At 39.3% G+C, this 23770-nt stretch overlaps 1 protein-coding gene across 1 annotated transcript in view; it reads left to right on the plus strand.

The window, feature by feature from the left end:
• The first annotated feature begins 6672 nt into the window (after positions 1-6672).
• Positions 6673-23770, plus strand: part of LOC308494715 (nuclear RNA export factor 2-like) — a 36449-nt gene continuing 19351 nt past the window's right edge. The window contains exons 1-2 of the mRNA XM_081042635.1: positions 6673-6776; positions 8471-8568. Coding sequence (XP_080898761.1) covers positions 6706-6776; positions 8471-8568 — 169 coding nt within the window. The 5' untranslated portion in view covers positions 6673-6705. The remainder of the gene's footprint in view (positions 6777-8470; positions 8569-23770) is intronic.

A 23770-nucleotide genomic window follows, 5' to 3' on the forward strand; every position in this document is an offset into this window, starting at 1 on the left:
TTGTTCATTTTCATATTAAAGAGTGGCATTGAACATTGCATTCTGTGTCTTAGGTTGTTCTTTCCCTGCCCCAACCATGAGCCAAAGGGGCCAGGACCAGCAGGTCCCATCTCCCCCTTCATCCATGGCCATCTCTAGATCAGGCCTCCACAGTGCTTGAAAATGATAGAGTAGAGACTCCATTCCTGGACTACCTTACAATCCGAGCTTTGGTCCCTGTATCCTGATACCCTTCTTTCTACCACTTCACGATAACTCACAAGCTGTGACACTCACTTTTGTAAACAAACTTAACATCTTTAGCAAGTGGAGTGCCATATGTATTGCAGTATTCATGGATTTCTTAATCATTTAACTGGTCTAAAACCATGCTAACGTTTTTAGTAGGTTCTTATCTTATTTTTAATGTATCACTGACAAAGATTTTGAGTGTTGTGTGCCTAACCCTCTTTTCCCCACAATTCCTGTGTTGTTTTTTTCTCTTTCTTATTTTGAAATAATTATTGATTTACCAAAAGTTACAAAAATTGTGCAGGGAGGTCATGTGTATCCTCCACTCATATTCTCCCAACGATAATGTCTTGCATTACAACAACGCAATATCAGACTAGGTAATCGACTTTGGTATATTCCACAGAGTTTGCTGAGATTTCACCAGTTCCACCTGCGCTCATTTGTGTGTTAGAGTGATGCACTTTTATCAGCTATGTCGATTCTGTAACCATCACCACAAACAAAATACAAAACTTCCATCTCCGCCAGTTTCCCTCATGCTTCCCTTTATAACACACACACCTCTCCATTGCCACACATCCCTAACCTCTTTCAAACATTCTTATAATTTCAAAAATGTCATGTAAATGGAATCCTATAGTGTACAACCTTTTGGAATGGATTTCGTTCCTTCAGCATAACTCCCCTGAAAGCCATCCAAGTTAAGTGTATCGATAGCTTGTTCCTTTTTATGTCTGAGTAGAATTCCATGCTGCGGGTGTACCACTTTGTTTAACCATTCATCTGTTGAAGAAACATTGGGGCTATTTTCACTTTTATACTATTATGTATAAAACTGTTATGAACATTCATGTACAGGTTTTTGCATGAACACAATTTTTTTATTTCTCTGTGAAATTGCCCATTGCGCAATTTCTGTATCATATGGTGATAGCATGTTTATTTTGTTAAAGAAGATACCAAATTGTTTTGCAGAGTGCCTGTACCCTTTTCCAATCCCATTAACAACGTAAGAATGGCTCATTTTATCTATAGCTTTGTCTGCATTTGGTGTTGTCAACATTTTTTAGCCATTGTGATAGGTGTCTTTAATATTCCGTTGTGGTTTTAATTCACATTTTTATGATGGCTAAAGATGTTGAATGTCTTTTTATGTGCCTATTTGCCATCATTAAATTATCTGTTCATGTCTTTTGCCCATTTTCTAGTTGTATTAAGTGGCCAGATGTAGCTCTAGAGAGCCACCTTGACTGAAGCTAACAGAAAGAATGTGAGGCTTCTAGAGACTCATTTTTCTTAGCTGGGAGGGCAGAAGTGGGGCTGAAGCTACTTAAGGTGCCTCCAATTAGGATTGAACTTAGATCTAGAACAGGACTAAGACGTGGGGGAATCTCTTGGTCCATCTGTAAGGATCTGGTTAGGGTAGAAAAATTAAGATGTGGGCTGGGGGTAAAAGAGTGGAAGGAGGGCAATTCGGGGAGAAAATACCTTCTAAGTGATGCTAGTTTATCACTCTCACCGAGCTCGATATGATTCAGAAAACTATTCTCTTTGATATATAGTTTTCATTTCTGGATATCCATTAGAATCCCCTCCAATCGCCAGACTCAAGCAATTGAATCAGAATCTCTAGGAGTAGTCATCAGTATCTTTAATGTTACTAAGTTGAATCTAATGAACTACCAAAATTGAAAGACTTCTCTGATGGTGTATTAGTTTCCTGGGACTGCCTTAACAAGATTTTCCTAACTGTTTCTCTATTGATGTTTACATGGTTTGCTATGCTTGTCATAGTCAGTCGATGATTTTCCCTCACAATTCAATTAACTTTTGCAATGTTTTCATCAGTTTTGCTCATTACTGGATGCCCTGACCTCTCTTCTTCAGTGACGCATTCTCTCCCCTAAGAAAAATGTTTAATCCACTTGTGCACTGCCATTTTCTTCATGGCATTATCCTCATTAACTTGGTCTAACATGTCCCTGATATCACTTCTACTCTTGCCAAGTTTAACAAGAAATGTGATGTTTGTTTATTGCTCAAATTCAAGCTCAGTCATTGTCGTGACGGCACAAAAAACATGCAACAACAATAATGAATGCCTCTCAGCAAGACACTGTCCATGTCAGTGTCTTGAACACAGCCATGAGACATTGATATACTGAGGTTATGAAACCTTACTGAGATGTTTGTACAGTGCTGCCAATGTAAACGCATGGTGGGAAGTTAGTGAACCTCATTGTCAGACCTCATACAAGCCCAGGAAGCACAGAGAGTCCCAAACAAAATGAACCCAAGAGGCCCACACCAAGACACATCATAATTAAAATGCCAAAGGTTAAATAAAAGGAGAGAATCTTAAAAGCAGCAAGAGAAATGCAGTTAGTTACAAAGGAGCTCCTCTAAGACTGTCAGCTGCTTTCTCAACAGAAACTTTGCAGGCCAGAAGGGATTGGCCTGAAATATTCAGTGATGAAAATAAAGAACCTACAACCAAGATTACTCTCTCTATCCACCAAAGGTATCATTTAGAATTGAAGGACAGCTAAAGAGCTTCCCGGAAAAGAAAAACCTAAAGGAGTTCATCACCACCAAAGTAGTGTTACTAGGTTAGTGCAAAAGAAATTGAGGTTGTTGAAAAAAAAAATTCAACTTTTTTTTTTTCTGATCAGATGTGATCTAAAATATGTTTATTTTTTGCCAATTTAAACATTACAATAGTGACACAATCTCCTTATAATAATTCAATAATACATAAATGAGAATCCCACTTTACTCATCATATTACTCACCCTGTCTCCCTAGAAGTAAGCACTGATGTAGTTCAGTATATACATTTCCAGTCTTTTTTTTTCTTTTTTTTAAATTTATTTGTTAGTTTCAGGTGTACAAGACAAGGTAATACTTAGACGTTCATCATTTATATCCCTCACACTGTGAACGCCCCTCCCCCCATCCACTATCCCTCCGACCTCACACTGAGCCATCACATTATATATATAAAATTATAGTTGGCATTCATTAATGTTTAGCTTCTGGTGTACAATGCCATGATCAGGTATCCACAGTATCCCTGAGGTGGTCTCCCAAATAAGACGCATGTCCATCGGATACCCAACAAAATCTTTACATTATTGAATACCTTCCCCAAATTAATTTTCAAAAAACCCTGAGGCCATCTTGTGGTTACCAGCTGCTTCCCAATCCCTTCACCTTTCCCCTTATCCCCAACCCCCCCCACACCCATCTAACAACTCTCGGTTTTTTCTTTGTGTCCCCAAAACTGTTTCTGATTAGTTCATTCACATAGTCTTTTCTTTAGATTCCACATATAAGTGAGATCATATGGTACTTGTCTTTCTCTTTCTGACTTATTTCGCTTAACAAAATGTTCTCTAGATCCATCCATGTGGCTGCAAATGATAAGATTTCTTTCTTCTTTATGGCTGCGTAATACTCCATTGTATAAATGTACCACAGCTTCTTAATCCAGTCATCTACCGATGGGCATTTCGGTTGTTTCCATATCTTGGCTATTGTGTAAAGTGCTGCAATAAACATAGGAGTGAAAAAATTCAACTTTTTAAACTGAAATTACTTTTACACCAACCTAATACAAGGAATCTTAGAGGCACTTCTTTAAGATGAAAAAAAAATCAGAAACATAAATAATATAATGGCAGTAACTACATACCTATCAGCAATTACTTTCAATGTAAATGGATTAAATGCTCCAATGAAAAGATAGGGGGACTGACTGGATAAGAAAGCAAGACCCTTACTTATATTGCCTACAAGAGACTCACTTCAGATCAAAAGACACAGAGAGACTAAAAGTAAAGGGATGGAAAAAGATATTTCATGAAAACGGAAACAAACAAACACTGTAATAGCAATAGTTATAGCAGACAAAATAGGCCTTAAAACAAAGACTATAACAAGAGACAAAAAAGGACCTAGTTATTCCACTTCTGGGTATGCATTTGAACAAACCCCAAATGCTACTTCAAGGGGACATGCTCATCCATATGTTCATTGCAGCGTTATTTACATAAGCAAATATATAAAGGAATCCTGGTGTCCCTGAATGGAGGACTGTATAAAGAAGTAGTGGTACATATGTATTAGGTTGGTGCAAAAGTAATTGTGGTTTTTGTGATTGTTTTTAACCCTTTAAACTACAATTACTTTTGCAGCAACCTAATACAATGATATATTACTCAGCCATAAAAATTAGCTAAATCTTGCCATCTTCAACAACATGGATGGACCTAGAAGGTATTGTGCTAAGTTTAGTAAGTCAGACAATGAAAGACAAACGTCATATAATTTCACTTACAGGTGGACTCTAAGGAACAAAATAAACACACAAAACAAAACAAAATAAAAAATAAAATTAAAAAAGAATGAAACAGAAACAAACTCATAGATACAGAGAACATTTTGATGGTTTCCATATTGAGGGGGGTTGGGGGCAGGGTTAAAAAGGTGAAGGGATTAAGAAATATAAATCAGTAGTTACAAAACAGTCATGGGCATGTAAAGTATAGGTAATATAATCAATAATATGGTAATAACTATGTGTAGTGCCAGGTGAGTACTAGTCAGGGGGATCACTTCCTAAATTATATAAATGTCTAACCACTATGCTGTACACCTGAAACTAATATAAAATAATATTGAATGTCAACTCTAAATGAAAAATTTAAAAAGGGGGAAAAGATAAAGAAGAATAAGAGGTTCAAAGTCCCAGATATAAATAAAACAAATAAGTCTTGGTGATGTAGTATACAGCATAGGCAATGTAGTCAATAATATTGTGACAGCATGGTACAGCGTCAGATGGTTGCTGGGCTTATCATGGTGATCACTTCTTTAGCATAGGGAATATAATCAATGAGGTAATAACTCTGTATAGTACCAGTTGGGTATTATTGAATAACTACGATGCAGACCTGAAACTAATATAATATTGTATGTTAGCCATATTTTAATAAAAATATTTTTAAAAAGAAGTAGAAGAGGTGGGGGCAGGTGAAACCCAAGCTTTCGTGCTGTAAAAGGGTACCTGTAGGTACCACCATCACTGGAAAACCCAGGAATGTGGGCAATATTGTATCCCCAGGTCTTGTGAAAAGAATGGTTTCCTGAAATATGCAGATCAGGCGTACCCTACTGTTGTTAAACCCTAATGTGGCAAAACTGACACAGCTTGTAAGCATTATGGGCTCCTCATGGATGCTGCCATCATGTGGGAACTACAGTTATGTGGCAAGCCCAGAACTACTGTTCATGTCAGCACCATGAGTTCTTAAATCCTGAGCTCATGTGGTGTCTCTGTTGCCACTATGGTCACATAGGAGACCCAGTTCTTGAAATCACTAGGGCATGTTGATTATCAAACCCTGCACATCACATGGGTCCTTCCTATAATGTGACCCATACCTGCTAGCAGCATGTGGAAGCCTCAGCCCTCAAAAATTACATAAATGAATGACTCTGTAGGGTCATATGGATGGTATGGTCAAGTATCTTCCTATGGTCACATGTCAGCCTCAGCCATCTCTATCACGTGAAATTGTGGGCTACCAGTTTGCAGATCCATGGGTCAGCAGCCATGTGTTTCCTACTATCACGTGGCTCCTACTATCACTACACAGAGAAAGCCCTTGTGGTCATGTGATCAGGGTTGGTACACAATCGTTGTTGGCCACAGATATCCTATGGTTACATACCACACTATGATCACGCGAGATTCGAGCTCTCTCAGCCCCGTGAGGATTTAAAACTGTGGAACCCTGGGTACTTCTGCCCTGTATTCCCTGACTAAGACCCCGGAAGTAAGGTAAGGCTCCTCTCCACAGCTGTGGGTTAGATGGATCCTGCAGTCTTGTGATCCCCCGTGGTCATATATGAGGGTGTGTTTAGGTGTGTTGAAAAACTCTCCTGAATTGTAGCTCAGATTAGCTTTCTGAGGAAACAGACCCGTAGGTTTCGAAAACTTCTAGAACCGTCCTCTGTGCCCTGGCTCTGGGGGAATTTCGATGAGACTCTGGTACGGATCCCAACCTTTCTACCCATTTATATCCTGCCAGGGTGAGTGGTACTCTGGTAGGAGGTGCGTAAGCCAGGTAAGAGAGGCTCAAGTCCATACTAGAAGCTTTCTCAGAATTAGAGGCTGAAGAGGGAGCGGCCAGAGAGCAGGAGAGCACCCAGCGGGAGAGGGTGGCAGGCTTCCGCGAGACGGGACACAGCGAGAGAGCACGCACAGGGATTGGGGGCAGTCAGAGAGGGCGCTGTTGGAGAGAACTTCAGATCTCCAAGGGAGAGGGGGCAGCCAGAGAGGGCGCTGTTGCAGAGAACTTCAGATCTCCAAGGGAGAGGGTGCGGCGGGAGAACTTGCAGCTGGAGAGTGCGCGCAGCAGGAGAACACACGGTAGGAGAAGGCTTCAGGTCTCAGCGGGAGAGGGCATGGCTGGACAGAGCTCGTGGGGACAGGACTCCGCTGGACAGGGCACTGCGGGAGAGAGTAACAGGAGAGGGTACGGTGGGAGATGGCATGGCGGGAGAGGGCAGTAGGCCTTAGCAGGAGAGGGCTCTGTGGGAGAAGTCGCGAAGGGAGAGGGCAAGCCTGGAGAAAGCGTTAGGTCTCCGCGGGAGGAGGTAAGAGGGTAGAACGCGCATAGGGAAAGGACTCAGCGGGAGAGCACGTGGTGGGAGAGCGTGCACAGGGAGAGTACTGGGCGGGAGAGCACGTGTCGCAAGAGGGAGCAGCGGAAGAGCACGTGGAGGGTGAGCACGCCTCGGGAGAGGGCGGCAAGTCTCAGCCGGAGAGGGCGAAGTGGCCGAGGGTGCTGCAGGAGACGGCAAGGAGAGAGAGGGAGTAGGTAGGTCTCGACTAGAGAGTGCAAGGTGGGTCAGGCTACTGCCAGAGAGGACGGAGGGTTTGTCGGAGAATAAGGGACGGGAGAAGGCGCGGCGAGAGTAGGTTCTGCAGCACAGGGCACTACGGAAGGTCGGCAGGTTTTTGAGGGAGAGGGTGGGGCAGGAGGGCACGGCCGGAGAGGGCACGATGAAATAGGGCATGGCAGGAGAGGGCCGCGGGTCTTGGTGGGGGAGGGGAGCAGGTCTCAGTGGGAGAGAGCACAGTGTCGGAGGACGCGGCGGGAGACTGCGGGTCTGGAGAGGGCACAGCAGGGATTTATGGACTTATGCAGTGCCCAGGCTCTGAAAATGGGAAGTAGACCCCGTTTCCCCTTTCCCTTCCCTGCCCCCACATCAAAGCTCTGCTCTTGCTTATCACCCTAAAATATTCACGGTCTGTGCAGTGTGATGGCTTTCTCTGCTCTCTTCTGACTATGTTGTTATTAAGGACACCAGAGAGTTCCTAGATGCCAATATGTACAGACGACTTCAAATCTCATTTTAATTTTGTTTCTCTTTGCTTCTGTAGAGAGAGACGGGAAGGAGATAGAATTTTTTAAAAGAATTTGATTTTTGTTCAATGAAAGTGTGAAAGTAACTATCATGTGGAGATTCACTAGTTTTTGTTTTGTTTTGTTTTGTTTGATTTAAGTTTAAGTGCATGTGGGTCAGGATGCCCTAATATTTTTGTGCTTGGGGTCTTTAAATGGCTTAAACTAGTCCAACCAGACACTATTAGCTCTGATATTTCTTCCTTTTATTTTTTTAAATTTATTGGGGTGACAATTGTTAGTAAAGTTACACAGATTTCAGGTGTACAATTCTATAATACATCATCTATAAATCCCATTGTGTGTTCACCACCCAGAGTCAGTTCTCCTTCCATCACCATATATTTGATCCCCTTTACTCTCATCTCCCTCCACCCACCCCCCCTTACCCTCTGGTTTCCTTTTCGTTTTAGAAAATATTTTTCTCAGCTATTCACATTCTACATTATTTCATGTTAGTTTCAGGTATACAGCATAGTGGTTCTAACCGTTGCTTCTTAGATTCTTTGCAAACTCCCTCCTTTCCATCATGTGGAAAAAATAGTTAATTTTCTTATGAAAAACATACTAAGTAAAATTATAGCAGATACTTGCACTTCATAAAGATCATGTCGCTGGTACTGAATGAGTAAAGTTCAGCAAATAAAGAATTGAGCTTACATTTATGAGTAATTTAAATATTGTTTGATAAGATTTAAAGAATATTATCACTTGTGTGATTTATATTACATTATATTGACTGTATTTTTCTTTCATTTCAGCACTTCCAAGGTCGTTCTACAAGACACTATGTCCAACAGACAGCAAAAACAAAAATGTGATCTTCCATTAAAGAAAAAGGGGACATACAGAAAAGAAGGTAAAAGGAATTCCCTACTGTAGTACTTTTAAAAGATAATATGCTGATATGCAAGTTGAATCTCAAACAGAGGGGTGGTGTCTTAGTTCATCCAGGCTGCTATAACAGAACACCATGGGCTGGGGGGGGCCTACATATAAGAGAGATTTATTTTTCACAATATTGGAGGCTGGAAAGTCCAAAATCAAGGCACTAGCAGTTTTACTGTCGGGTGAGAGCCCACTTCCTAGCTCATACATGACTGTCTTCCTGCTGTGTCCTCACAGGGCAAAAAGGGCAGCAGAGCTCTTTGGGGTCTCTTTTATAATGGCATTAATTCCATTTATGAGAACACCTCCCTCACGACCTAATTCCCCCCAGAGGCCACACCTCCAAGTATTATCACCTTGGTGATTAGGTTGAAACATAAACATTCAGTCTATAGCAGGTAGTTTCTTCAATTTACAAGGGAATGGAACATTTTCCCACAGACCATTTGAGATACTAGTGTTCTTCAGAAAACACTTTAGGAGACCCTGCTCAAACTAATTCGAGCACACGAATACCTCACACCTATGTTTACTAAGAACAATGTCACACATGTTTCCTAATATTTATAATCTGTGCTTCTCATTAAGAAACTACTTATTGCTCTTCAACTCATTTTATCTTATTTCATCAGTCATTCTCTCTCTCGTTTAATCTTTCCACATGTTCATTCTTCACATTTCCCCAATTTATAACTATGTTTCTGATATCATGATGACAAGAAATAAGTGCATAAGTGCAAGTCACTAGGAAGTCTTATCTATAGCAACAGATACAGTGCCCCACTCTTAGAGCTAGATGCAATTTAGCTAGCTGTAAGGATGAGCAGATGCAGTATTTCTCATTTTACACCAATTGTCCATACTTTTTTAAAAAACAGTTTTTACCGTTATTTAATAATTATGGCTGCCATTTTCAGTTCATAGTATATGTCAAGCACTGATAACCTCAGCATATAAGTTATTGCATTCTCAGAAAAAAAATTCAGATATTATTTCAATTTAGAGATGAGATATGAGAAAAGAGAGGCTGCGATATGCCGTGGAGATGCACAATCCCCAACCTCAGTGGCTCATTCCTGACTCCTAGTTCTTGTCCAGGGCCGGTGTGCACATCGATCACAGGAGGGTGGATTTTTGGGGTCTGAATGATTCTTACGGGAATGACTTGGAGACAAACTGACAGACGAGCCACGGTCTAGAAAACGTCACTGTGCCTGAGGAGTAGAGACCCTTTGCAGGGGGGGGGGGCGTGTCAAACCAACAACCAAAGGTTCTGGCCCAGAAATAACACAGGTCTGCCGCCATCCCTTAGGCAGAAAGAGTCACAGGCACATCCCCACGCATAGAAAAGGGGTCAAGCAACACGTGCAGTTCTATGAGGTGCCTGGCACAAGGGAGAAATGGAAACACTTGGCAAACAGCACTACTAACTATCAACTGATGCATTTGAAGCTCAGAGAGATTTAAGTATTCCCTAAAATCACACAGGGAGTAAGTTACAGACCACATTCCAGGTACATGTATAATTCCAAGGTCCATGCTGTTTCTTTTTGTTTGTTTGTTTGTTTCTTATTAGTTTCAGGTGTACAAAACAATGTAATAGTTAGACATTTATCATTTGTATCCCTCACCCTCACACAGTGATAACCCTCCATCTCCACATCCACTACCCCTCTGATAACACACACTGCCATTACATTTCCACTGTCTCTATTCCTAATACTGTACTCCACTTCTTCTAACTATATATATATGTATACATTTATATGTGTATATATGTATATGTATATATGTATATACGTATATATATGTATATACACATATATGTATATATGTGTATATATATATGTATATAAAATTGTAGTTGACGTTTATTATTGTTCAGCTTCAGCTTCAGGTGTACAGTGCAGTGATCAGGCATCTACATCATCCCTGAGGTGGTCTCCCTAATGAGAGAAGTGTACATCGGGTACCCTAGAAAATCTTTCCAACATTATTGATTACATTCCCCAAAATGACTTTCGTATCCCCGTGGCAATCTGGTGGTTACCGATTATGCTCTCTAATCCCCTCACCTTATTCCTTATCCCCACCCCCACTCCCATCTAGCAACACTCAAGTTTTCCTCTTTGTCTCTGAGACTGTTTCTGATTAGTTCATTCATTTATGCTTTTCTTTAGATTCCACATATAAGCGAGATCATATGGTATTTGTCTTTCTCTGTCTGACTTATCTTACTTAAAATAATGTTCTCCAGGTCCATCCATATTATTGCAAATGGTCTAAGATTTCATTCTTCTTTATAGCTGCATAATACTCCATTGTATAAATGTACCACAGTTTCTTAATCAAGTCGTCTACCAATGGGCATTTCGGTTGTTTCTATGTGTTGCCTATTGTGTATAGTGCTGCAATAAACATAGGGGTGCATTTTTTTTTTGAATTAGACTTTTGGATTTCTCTGGATAGATACCTAGCAGTGGAATTGCTAGATCATAAGTAGTTCTATTTTCTGATTTTTGAGATACCTCCATACTGATTTTTGAGATACCTCTATACTGTTTTCCTTAGTGGCTGCAGCAGTCTGCAATCCCACCAACAGTGCACAAGGGTTCCCTTTTCTCCACATCCTCGCCAGCACTTGTTGTTTGTTGATTTATTCATGATAGCCATTTTGACAGGGGTGAGGTGGTATCTCATTGTGGTTTTTATTTGCATTTCTCTAATGATTAGTGAGGTTGAGCACTTTTTCATATGTCTGTTTGCCATCCGTTTGTCCTCTTTAGAAAAATGTCTCTTCATGTCCTCTCCTCATTTTTTAATTGGGTTGTTTGTTTTTTTGGAGTTGAGTTGAGTGAGTTTTTTTTAATAAATTTGTGATATTAACCCCTTATGGGATATATCATTGGCAAATACCTTCTCCCATTCAGTAGGATGCCTTTTGTTTTATTGATGGTTTCCTTTGCTGTCAAAAATCTTTTACATTGATGTAATCCCACATGTTTATTTTTTCTCTTACGTCCCTTGCCCAAGGGGATATATCAGTAAAAATCTTAATCCGTGTGATGTCTGTAAACACTCTTCCTATATTTCCTTTTAGAAGTTTTGTGGTTTCAGATCATACATTGAAGTTTTTAATCCATTTTCAATTTATTCTTGTATATGGTATAAGGGGGTGGTGCAGCTACATTTTTTTGCATGTGGCTGTCTAGGATTCCCAGCACCATTTATTGAATAGAGTGTCTTTACCGACCATAAATTCTTGCTTCCATTGTCGTAGATTGAAAGTCCATATAGCCTTGGATTTATTTCTGGGCTCTCTATTCTGTTCCATTGATCTATGTATCTGGTTTTATGCCAGTACCATACTGTTTTTGTGGGTTTTTTTGAGCTTTGAATATTTATTGTCTTTGCTTGTAATTTATTTAATTCTAAGTCTATATAATTTAATTTTTTAAAACTTTTATTAGTTTCGGATGCACAAAACAATGTAATAGTTAAACATTTATCATTTATATCCCTCCCACAGTGACAATCCTCCTCCCCCCATCCACTACCCCTCTGACGTCACACACAGCCATTAGATTTCCACTGTCTCCATTCCTAATGCTGTACTCCGCTTCTTGGAACTATATATATATATATATGAAATATATATATACAATTGTAGTTGACATTGATTATTGTTCAGCTGCAGCTTCAGGTGCACAGTGCAGTGATCAGGCATCTACATCATCCCTGAGATGGTCTCCCTAATGAGACATTGTGTCTCTTGTCTATGTATCCGGTTTTATGCCAGTACCTTGCTGTTTTGATTACTGTAGCTTTGTAGTATAATTTGATGTCAGGTACCATTATACCTCACACTTGTACTTATTTCTCAAGATTGCTGAGGCTATCCAGGGTTTTTTTTATGGTTCTATATAAATTTTAGGATTATATGTTCTATTTTTGTGAAAAATGTCCTTGGTAGCTTGATAGGAATTGTGTTGAAGCTGTATATTGCCTTAGGCAACATGGACATTTTAATGATATTAGTTCTTCCTATCATTGAGCATGGTATGTGTCTATGCATCTATTTGCATCTACTTTAATTTCTCTCTTCAGTGTCTTTTAATTTTCTGAGTACAGATCTTTTACTTCTTTGGTTAAATTTATTCCCAGGTATTTTATAGTCTTGGAATCAATTGTAAATGGGATTGTTTTCTCAATTTCTCCTTTTAATATTTTATTATTCTGTATACAAAGGCAACTGATTTCTGAATATTAATTTTGTATCTTGATACTTTACTAAGTTCATTATCAGTTCTAATAGTTTTTTGGTGTCGTCTGTAGGGTTCTCTCCATATACTATCATGTCATCAGCACATAAGGACAATTTTACTTCCTCCTTACCAATTTGGATGCCTTTTATTTCTTTTTCTTGTCTGATTGCTGTGGCTAGAACTTCCAGCACTGTGTTGAATAGAAGGGGAGAAAGTGGGCAACCTTGCCTTGTTCCTGACTTTAAGGGGAATGGTTTTAGCTTTTCCCCATTGAGTATGATGTTAACTGTGGGTTTATCATATGTGGCCTTTATTATGTTGAGATATGGTCCCTGTATTCCCACTTTCTTAAGAGTTTATATCATAAACGGCTGCTGGATTTTGTCAAAAGCTTTTTCTGCATCTATTGATATAATCACATGATTTGTATGTTTCATTTTGTTAATGTGGTGTGTAACATTAATTGATTTGCGGATGTTGAACCACACTTGCATACCAGGAATAAATCCCACTTGATCATGGTGTATGATCTTTTTAATGTACTGCTGGATTCTGTTCCGTAATACTTTGTTGAGGATTTTTGCATCTATGTTCACTTGGGTCATCGGCCTGTAGCTGTCTTTTTTTGTAATGTCTGTCTGATTTTGGGGATCAGGGCGATAGTAGCCAGTAAAAAGTGTTTGGCAGGCTTCCCTCCTTGTGGATTTTTTGGAATAGCTGAAGGAGAATAGGTGATAATTTTTTTTGAATGTTTTGTAAAATTCACCTGTAAAGCCATCTGGTCCAGGGCTTTTGTTTGTTGGGAGCTTGTTGATTACTGATTCAATGTCCCTGGTGGTGATCAGTCTATTCAGGTTTTCCGTTTCTTCTTGAGGTAGTCTTGGAAGGGTGTATGCTTCTAGAAAATTGTCCTTTTCTTCCAGATTGTCTAATTTGTTGGCATATAATTCCTCACAGTAATTTCTTAAAATTTTTTGTATGTCTGTGGTGTCTGTTGTGACTTGTCCTCTTTTGTTTCTGATTTTATTAATTTGGGTCCTCTCTCTCTTTTTTTTTGATGAGTCAGCTAAAGGTTTGTCGATTTTGTTTGTCTTGTCTAAAATCAACTCTTGGATTCACCGATCTTTTGTATTGTTCTTCTGGTCTCTATTTCATTCACTTCCGCTCAGATCTTTATTATCTCCTTCCTTGTACTCCCTTTGGCTTATTTTGGTGTTCTTTTTCCAGTTCCCTTAAGTTTGAAGATAAACTGTTGATCAGTGATTTTTCTTGTTACTTTAGGTAGGCCTGCATTGCTATGAATTTCCCTCTTAGGACTGCTTTCACCACATCCCATAGATTTTGGGTCGTCGTGTTTTCATTTTTGTTTCTCTCAAGACATCTTTGGATTTCTTCCATGATCTAATGGTTGACCCATTTATTATTTAGTAACATGTTATTCAGCCTCCATGAATTTGTGTGTCTTCCACTTTTTTTCCTGTAGTTGATTTCTAATTTCATAGCACTGTGGCCAGAGAAGACAATGACAAGATTTTAGTTTTCTTAAATTTATCAAGACTTGTTTTGTGGCCTATCATGTGGTCTCTCTTGGAAAATGTTCCACATGCACTTGAGAGGAACCTGTGTTCTGGCAGCTTTGGGGTGAAATGCTCTGAAAATATTGATTAAATCCAACTGGTCCAATGTGTCCTTTGAGGACGTTGTTTCCATATTGATTTTCTGTCTGGAAGACCTGTCCCTTATTGTCGGAGGTGTGTTGAAGTCCCCTGCTATGATACTGTTACTGTTGATCTCTGTCTTTATGTCAGTCAAAATCTATTTCATATTTTAGGTGTTCCTATGTTGGGTGCATAGAGGTTTACTAGGTTTATGTACTCTTTTATTTATTTATTTATTCATTTATTTATTTATTTATTTATTTTTTATTAGTTTCAGGTGTACAAGACAAGGTAATACTTAGACGTTCATCATTTATATCCCTCACACTGTGAACCCCCTCCCCCCATCCATTATCCCTCCGACCTCACACCCAGCCATCACATTATATATATAAAATTATAGTTGGCATTCATTAATGTTTAGCTTCTGGTGTACAATGCCATGATCAGGCATCCACATTATCTCTGAGGTGGTCTCCCAAATAAAACACATGTCCATCGGATACCCAACAAAATCTTTACGACATTATTGAATAAGTTCCCCAAATTAATTTTCAGGAAACCCTGAGACCATCTTGTGGTTACCAGCTGCTTCCTAATCCCTTCACCTTTCCCCTTATCCCCAACCCCCCCCGCCCCCGCCCATCTAACAACTCTCGGTTTTTTCTTTGTGCCCTCAAAACTGTCTCTGATTAATTCATTCACATATTCTTTTCTTTAGATTCCACATATAAGTGAGATTATATGGTACTTGTCTTTCTCTTTCTGACTTATTTCACTTAACATAATGTTCTCTAGATCCATCCATGTTGTTGCAAATGGTAAGATTTCTTTCTTCTTTATGGCTGCGTAATACTCCATTGTATAAATGTACCACAGCTTCTTAATCCAGTCATCTACCGATGGGCATTTCGGTTGTTTCCATATCTTGGCTATTGTGTAAGTGCTGCAATAAACATAGGAGTGCATACTGATTTTTGAATCGGAGTTTTGGATTTCTCCGGGTAGATGCCTAGGAGTGGAATTACTGGATCATAGGGTAGTTCCATTTTCAGATTCCTGGGATACCTCCATACTGTTTTCCATAGTGGCTGCACTAATCTGCAATACCACCAACAGTGCACTGGCGTTCCCTTTTCTCCACATCCACGCCAGCATTTCTTGTTTGTTGATTTATTGATGATAGCCATTTTGACTGGAGTGAGGCGGTATCTCATTGTGGTTTTTATTTGCATTTCTCTGATGGTTAGTGAGGTTGAGCATTTCTTCATATGTCTTCTTGCCTTCTGTATGTCCTTTTTAGAAAAATGTCTCCTCAAGTCCTCTGCCCATTTTTTAATTAGGTTGTTTGTTTTTTTGGAGTTGAGTTGAGGAAGTTTTTTATAGATTTGTGATATTAATCCCTTATCAGATATATCATTGGCAAATATCTTTTCCCATTCAGTAGGATCCCTTTTTGTTTTATTGATGGTTTCCTTTGCTGTCATAAAACTTTTTAGTTTGATGTAATCCCACATGTTTATTTTTTCTCTTACTTCCCTCGCGCAAGGGGATATATCAGTGAAAATCTTACTCCGGGTAATGTCCATGAAGTTTCTTCCTATATTTTCTTCTAGATATTTTATTGTTTCAGATCTTACATTTAAGTCTTTAAGCCATTTTGAATTTATTTTTGTATATTGTGTAAGGAGGTGGTCCAGCTTCATTTTCTTGCATGTGTCTGTCCAGGTTTCCCAAAAGCACTTATTGAACAGACTGTCTTTACCCCATCGTACCTTCTTGCTTCCATTGTCATAGATTAGATGGGCATATAGGCATGGATTTACTTCTCGACTCTCTATTCTGTTCCATTGATCTATGTATCTATTTTTATGCCAGTACCATGCTGGTTTGATTACTGTAGCCTTGTAGTATAGTTTGAAATCAGGTATAGTTATGCCTCCCACTTTGTTCTTATTTCTCAAGATTGCTGAGGCTATCCGGGGTCTTTTATGGTCCCATATAAATTTTAGGATTATATGTTCTATATCTGTGAAAAACGTCGTTGGTAGTTTGATAGGAATTGCGTTGAATATGTATATTGCCTTAGGCAGTATGGACATTTTAACTATATTGATTCTTCCTATCCATGAACAATGAATGTGTTTCCATCTATTTATGTCTTCTTTCATTTCTTTCTTCAGTGTCGTATAATTTTCTGAGTACAGATCTTTTACATCTTTGGTTAGATTTATTCCCAGATATTTTATAGTCTCTGGAGCAATTGTAAATGGAATTGTTTTTTTAATTTCTCCTTCTGATATTTTATCATTGGTGTATACAAATGCAACTGATTTCCAAATATTAATTTTATATCCTGCTACTTTACTAAATTCATCTATCAGTTCTAATAGTTTCTTTGTGGAGTCTTTAGGGTTCTCTATATATAGTATCATATCATCTGCACATAGTGATAATTTTACTTCCTCCTTACCAATTTGGATGCCTTTTATTTCTTTCTCTTGTCTGATTGCTGTGGCTAGAACTTCCAGCACTATGTTGAATAGAAGTGGAGATAGTGGGCAACCTTGTCTTGTTCCTGATCTTAGGGGGAATGGTTTTAGCTTTTCCCCATTGAGTGTGATGTTAGATGTGGGTTTGTCATATATGGCCTTTATTATGTTAAGATATGATCCCTCTATTCCCACTTTCTTAAGGGTTTTTATCATAAAAGGTTGCTGTATTTTATCAAATGCTTTTTCTGCATCTATTGATAGGATCATGTGATTTTTATTTTTCATTTTCTTATTGTGGTGTATCGCATTAATTGATTTGCGGATGTTGAACCACCCCTGCTACCAGGGATGAATCCCACTTGATCATGGTGTATGATCTTTTTAATGTATTGCTGAATTCTGTTCGCTAATATTTTGTTGAGAATTTTTGCATCTATGTTCATTAGAGATATCGGCCTGTAGTTTTCTTTTTTTGTGGTGTCTTTGTCTGTTTTTGGAAGCAGGGTGATAGTGGCTTCGTAAAAAGTGTTTGGGAGTCTTCCTTCCTTCTGGATTTTTTGGAAGAGCTTGAGGAGAATAGGTGATAGTTCTTTTTTGAACGTTATGAAAAATTCACCTTTAAAGCCATCTGGTCAGGGCTTTTGTTTGTTGGGAGATTATTGATTACTGATTCAATTTCCCTGGTGGTAATCAGACTGTTCAGGCTTTCTGTTTCTTCTTGAGTTAGCCTTGGAAGGTTGTGCGCCTCTAGAAAATTGTCCATTTTTTCCAGATTGTCAAATTTGTTGGCATATAGTTGCTCATAGTAATTTCTTAAAATTTTTTGTATTTCTGTGGTGTCTGTTGTCACTTCTCCTCTTTCATTTCTGATTTTATTAATTTGGGTCCTCTCTCTCCTTTTTTTAATGAGTCTGGCTAAAGGTTTGTCAATTTTGTTTATCTTCTCTAAGAACCAACTCTTGGATTCATTGATCTTTTGTATTGTTTTTCTGGTTTCTATTTCATTTATTTCTGCTCTGATCCTTATTATCTCCTTCCTTGTGCTCCCTTTGGGCTTATTTTGCTGTTCTTTTTCCAGATCCCTTAAGTGTGAAGATAAACTGTTGATTAGTGATGTTTCTTGTTTCTTTAGGTAGGCCTGCAGTGCTATGAACTTGCCTCTTAGGACTGCTTTCGCAGCATCCCATAGATTTTGGGTCATCGTGTTCTCATTCTCATTTGTCTCGAGATATTGTTTGATTTCTTCTTTGATCTGTTGCTTGACCCATTCATTATTTAGTAACCTTCAGGCCTGGGCTCTGCCGTGGAGGGGGGGGCGCGTTTCCACTTTGCGCCTCTCTCTCCTCCCCTGCTTGCCCAACTAGCGCACCCCAAAGCAAACCTTCCACGAGTCTGCGCTCCGTCCTGGGCGCCGCGGCGGCGCGGCCACGGCCGCTGGCCTGGGCTCCGCTGTGGGGGAGGGAGCGCGCTTCCACTTCGCTGTCCTGCCTTTTCGCCTGCTCGCAATCAGCGCTCAGCTTCAGGTAATTCCTCCACGAGTCTCCCCTCTGTTCTTCAAGTAATCCTTCCACGAGTCTCTTAGGAGTCTCTTAGCTGTTCTGCGTGATCAGCAAAGAGTTGTTTGATGGGTTATATGTCCCGTTTGTAATAAGATCCGGAGGAGAACTCAGAAAATGTGCCCCGCTGCCGCCATTCCTATCCTGGCTTTTTTTTTTTTTTGATGCAATTGTTAATCTTATTGTTTTCGTAATTTCCCTTTCTGATGGTTTATTATTGGTATGTAAAAATGCAACCGATTTCCAAATATTACTTTTTTATCCTGCTAATTTACTGAATCACTTATCAGTTCTAATACTTTTTTGGTGGAATCTTTGGGATCCTCTATATGTAGTATGATGTCATCTGGAAATAATCACAGTTTTATTTCTTCCTGTTCCAGTTGGATGCTTTTATTTCTTTTTCTGATCTGATTGCTTTGGCTTGGACTTCCAGTACTATCTTGAATAAAAGTGATGAAAGTTGACATCCTTGTGTTGTTCCTGATCTTAGTGAGAATGCTTTTCCCTGTCGAGTATGAAGTGAGCTGTGGGTTATTCCTATGTGGCTTTTATTATATTGAGGCATGTTCCTTCTTTTCTTACTTTGCTGAGAGTTTTTATCATAAATGGATGCTGGATTTTGTCAAACACATTTTCTGCACCTATTGATATAATCATATGAATTTTATCATTCATTTTGTTTATGTGGTATATCATGTTAATTGATTTGTGGATATTGAATTAACCTTGAATCCCAGGTATAAATCCCACTAGATCATGGCGTATGATCTTTTGAATGTATTGCTGAATTCAGTTTCCTAATATTTTGTTGAGGATTTTTGCGTGGATGTTCATCAGGGATATCGGCCTACAATTTTCTTTTTTTGTAATGTCGTTTTGGAATCAGTGTAAAATGAGCTTGGGAGCTTTCCCTCCTTTGAATTTTTTAAATGCTTTGGGAAGGATAGTGGTAATTCTTCTTTGAGTGTTTGGTAAAGTTCACCTGTGAATCCATCCAGTTCAGGACTTTTGTTTGTTGGGAGTTTTTTGATTATTGATTCAATTTCATTGGTAGTAATCGAGCAGTTCAGATTTTCTTTTTCTGTTTGATTCAGTCTTGGAAGATTGTGTGTTTCTAGGAATTTATTCATTTCTTTCAGTTTTCCCAGTTTGTTTGTGTATAATTGCTTGTAGTACATTTTTATAATCCTTTGTATTTGTGTGGTGTCAGTTGTCACTATTCTTTCATTTCCGATTTTATTTGTTTGGGTCCTCTCTTTTTTTCTTGCTGAGTTTTTTTCAAGGTTTATCAATTTTGTTTATCTTTTCAAAGAAAAAGTTCTTGGGTTCATTGATCTTTTGTATTGTTTCTCTCAGTCTCTATTTCATTTATTTCCACTGATCTTTTTTATTTCCTTCCTCCTACTCACCTTGGGCGTTATTCCCTGTTCTTTTTAAAATTCCTTACATTGTTTATTTGAAACTTTTCTTGTTTTCTGAAGTAGCCCTTTGTTGCTATGAATTTCCCTCTTAGGACTGCTGTGCCATACATTTTGGGTCGCTGTATTTTCATTTTAGTTAGTCTCAAGATAGCTTTTGATTTCTTCCCTGATTGTGTTGTTAACCCATTCATTCTTTAGTAGCATGTTATTGAGAATTGTTTTGTGGCCTATCTTGGACAATGTTCCACATGGACTTGAATGTATATTCTGCTGCTTTGGGGTAAAATGCTCTAAATATATCTATTAAATCCACCTAGTCTAGTGTGTCTTAAGGCTGCTGTTTCTTTGATTTTGTATGTGGAAGATTTGTCCATTGGTGTCAATGAGGTATTAAAGTCACCTACTCTGCCTGTATTACTGTTGATGTCTCCCTTTGTTGCAGTCAATATTTGTTTTATATATTTAGGTGTTCTTATGTTGGATGCTGAGATATTTACTAGGGTTATATCCTCTTGTCAGATTGGTTCATTTGTCATTATGGAATGTTCTTTGTTTCTTATTATAGCCTCTGTGTTAAAGTCTATTTTGTATGGTATAAGTATAGCTGTCCCTGCATTTTTTTTTTTCTGTTTGCGTGGGATATCTGACGAGATCGGGCACCTTCAGGGTGGTATGGCTGTAGACAATGCGTGGGATATCTTTTTCCTTTACTTTCAGTCTATGTGTGTCTTTCAATCTGTAGTGGGTCTCTTGTAGACAGCACATCTATAGGTCTTGTTTTCTAATTCATTCAGCTACCCTGTCTTTTGATTGGAGCTTTCAATCAATTGACATTTAAAGTGATTGATGATAAATACATAGTTAATGCCATTTTATTGTTGATATTTATGTTCTTTTCCCCCTTCTTAAAGAAATCCTTTAACTTTTCTTGTAATACTGGCTTGTTGGGTGAATGCTTTTAGCTTTTTCTTGTCTGGGAAGCTCTTTATCTCTCCTTCAATTTTAAATGATAGCCTTGCTGCATAGGGTAGTCTTGGTTGTAGTCCAGTAGTTTTCCCTACTTCGAATATTTCCTGCCACTCCATTCTAGCCTGCACTCTTTCTGTTGAGAAATCAGCTGACAGGCGTATGGAAGTTCCCTCATAAATAACTAGTTGCCTTTCTCTTGCTGCTTTTAGGATTCTCTGTTTGTCTTTAATCTTTTGCATTTTAATTATAATGTGTTTTGGGTGGGCCTCTTGGGTTTAGTTTGCTTGAAAGTCTGCACTCCATGGACTTATATGTCTATTTTCTTCTCCAGTTTAGGGAACTTTTCTGTCATTAGTTCTTCAAATTGGTTTTCCATCCTTTGTTTCCTTTATTTTTCTCCTGGTACCCCTCTGAGGTGAATGTTGTTATGCATTATGTTGTCCCAGGGTTCCCTTAAACTATCCTCATTTTTTTAAATAGTGTTTTCTTTTTGTTCTGATTTGGTGTCTTCTGCTACTTTGTTTTCCAAATCACTGATTCAGTCCTCTGCTTCATCTGATTTGCTGGTGATTCTTTCTAGTGTATTCTTCATTTCAGGTATTGTATTCTTTATTACTGACTGGTTCCTTTTTATGGTTTCCGTGTCCTTTTTTATGCTTACTCTCTCTTTGTTGAAATTTATGCTGATTTCCTTGAGCATTCTTATCGCTAGTATTTTGAACTCTGTTTCTATGAGGTTGCTTGCCTCCATTTCCTTTAGTTCATTTTCTGGAGTTTCTCCTGTTCTTTCATTTGGGACATATTTCTTTGTTTCCTCATTTTGTCTTCCTCTCTATGTTCTATTTTTTGTGTTAGGTAGAAATCCTATGTCTCTCAGTGTTCGTTGGGTGACCTTATGTAGTAGACCTGTATGCCCCAGTGACGTGATCTTCCTGATCTCCTGTGCTGAATGCTCCAGGAGTGAACCTTGTGTGGGTTGTGTGTGCCCTCCTGTTGTAGTTGAGCCTTGATTGCTGTTGGCTTGTCACAGGGTGGGATTGACTCTCAGGCTGACTGGCTATGAAGATTGGTCACACCCACGTCACATGAGCTGCTTTATGGGAGGCAGACCCCACAGAGTGGGATTCACCCGAGACGGATCATGTGCCTGTTGAGACCACCCTTTGGGTGTGCCACTTGTGGGGCTGATCGGGTAGTGCTCTGTTGTAGTGTAAAGCTTGTCTCCGAGTGTGTTGGTTCTGAGCTCTCTAGAGAAGGGTTCACATGCAGGTCAAGGTCAGTTACTGCCTGTGACTGGTCCGAGGTAACTGGTAAGAGCTACAGAGTTATCAATGGTAGGTTTCTGCCTGTGCTAGACCTGATGGTATGTGTGAGAGGCCACGCAGAGAACCAAGGATAGCTGATATCTGTATGAGGCCTGGGACACCCTATCAAAAGGCACAGGGCACCGCAAGGCCTGTGGTCACCTGCTGGCTGCCCATAAAGACAGCCACTGAAAGAGCCTCAGGTGCTATGTGAGTCGGATGAGGCAGGGACCCAGGTAATCACCAGGGTGGGCAAGTGTTCACGCAGTTAATGCAGTTTCAGGTTTGGCTCCAGGGCTAGCCTGGGGCGCCTCTGAAAATCTCAGAGCACACTGAGGCCAGCCATCACCAATGTTGTGTCCGTAGACACCTGAGTATTGTCCAAGAAAGACTTCAGCATGAGTTTGGGCTGGTTTCCTGCAACCCATAGTGCCTCCAGAAAGTTTATTTCATGTAAGACTAATACACAAAAAATAATTTCAACAAACAGAAAAAAAATAACATTTTCATTGTGAATATATCATTGAGAATAGTAGAAAATGGTCTTCTGCAATATACTATGAATGGTCTAACTTGGAAGATAGTACCAACACTCATAAACACTCTTATATGCTTTCCTATACTATGGAGACTGGAAAGCTGAAAACGAGAATGGAGAGCTCTGTATTTGTGCACACTTGCGAACTAGAGCCCTTTGTATCTAAGTTTCCAAACAGATTTCCATGTATCAAACATATGCACCTTAGTGAGACTTGGAGGGGTAAGTGAATGAGATGGGAGCCACACACGGCCCAGTGATGTGTATGATGGGAAAGGTCTTTGGGTTTTCTGGGACATACATAGCACAGTTTCTAGAATTCATTCTCTGCCATACGTGTCATGTAGCAGTCAAGCAGCAGTGGTTTTTCAGCAACGAGAATCCTATGGTGTGAATGGGCTTCGCTGGCTATGCAGCTTACAAGCCAGCTTTTCTGGCCCTCATGAATTTTGGAAGCTATGTAATGCATTTTATTAAATATGTCTTTTTTGCATGAAATAGCTAGCTAGAATGAATTCTGGCATAGGCAAGTGGGAACATTGATTAATAGAATTCTTAACACCAAAATTGGTTGCAAGCAAAGGATCCTGAAAGAAATGAGTTTCTAGATTAGATAGTCTGCCCAGGTAGATCTGAAGATAGTAAGGATCCAGTTGACATTAAAGGATGAAATATTGAATTCCACGGCTCGCAATGGTAAAAGAGTTGCAAAGACTTACCACTGGTGGTCACTTGAATAGAAATGTCTTTGAAGTCAGTGAGTCGGTGGAACAAGCAGGTGCTGTTGGGACTCAGAGGACACTCCTTTCCTCACAGAATTCAGGGACGTATTGGTGAGGAGGACATCTTCATCGTTGAAGTGTTCTGAATTGGCGGACTTCCGTAGTCCACAGATGACATGAGAGATCCTGTCATTGACATGTTCATCCTCATTTCAGTGAGGATATTGGGATCTGGGAGTCAT

The sequence above is a fragment of the Rhinolophus hipposideros genome, assembly GCF_964194185.1.
Source record: "Rhinolophus hipposideros genome assembly, chromosome: X".
Lineage (NCBI taxonomy): Eukaryota > Metazoa > Chordata > Mammalia > Chiroptera > Rhinolophidae > Rhinolophus > Rhinolophus hipposideros.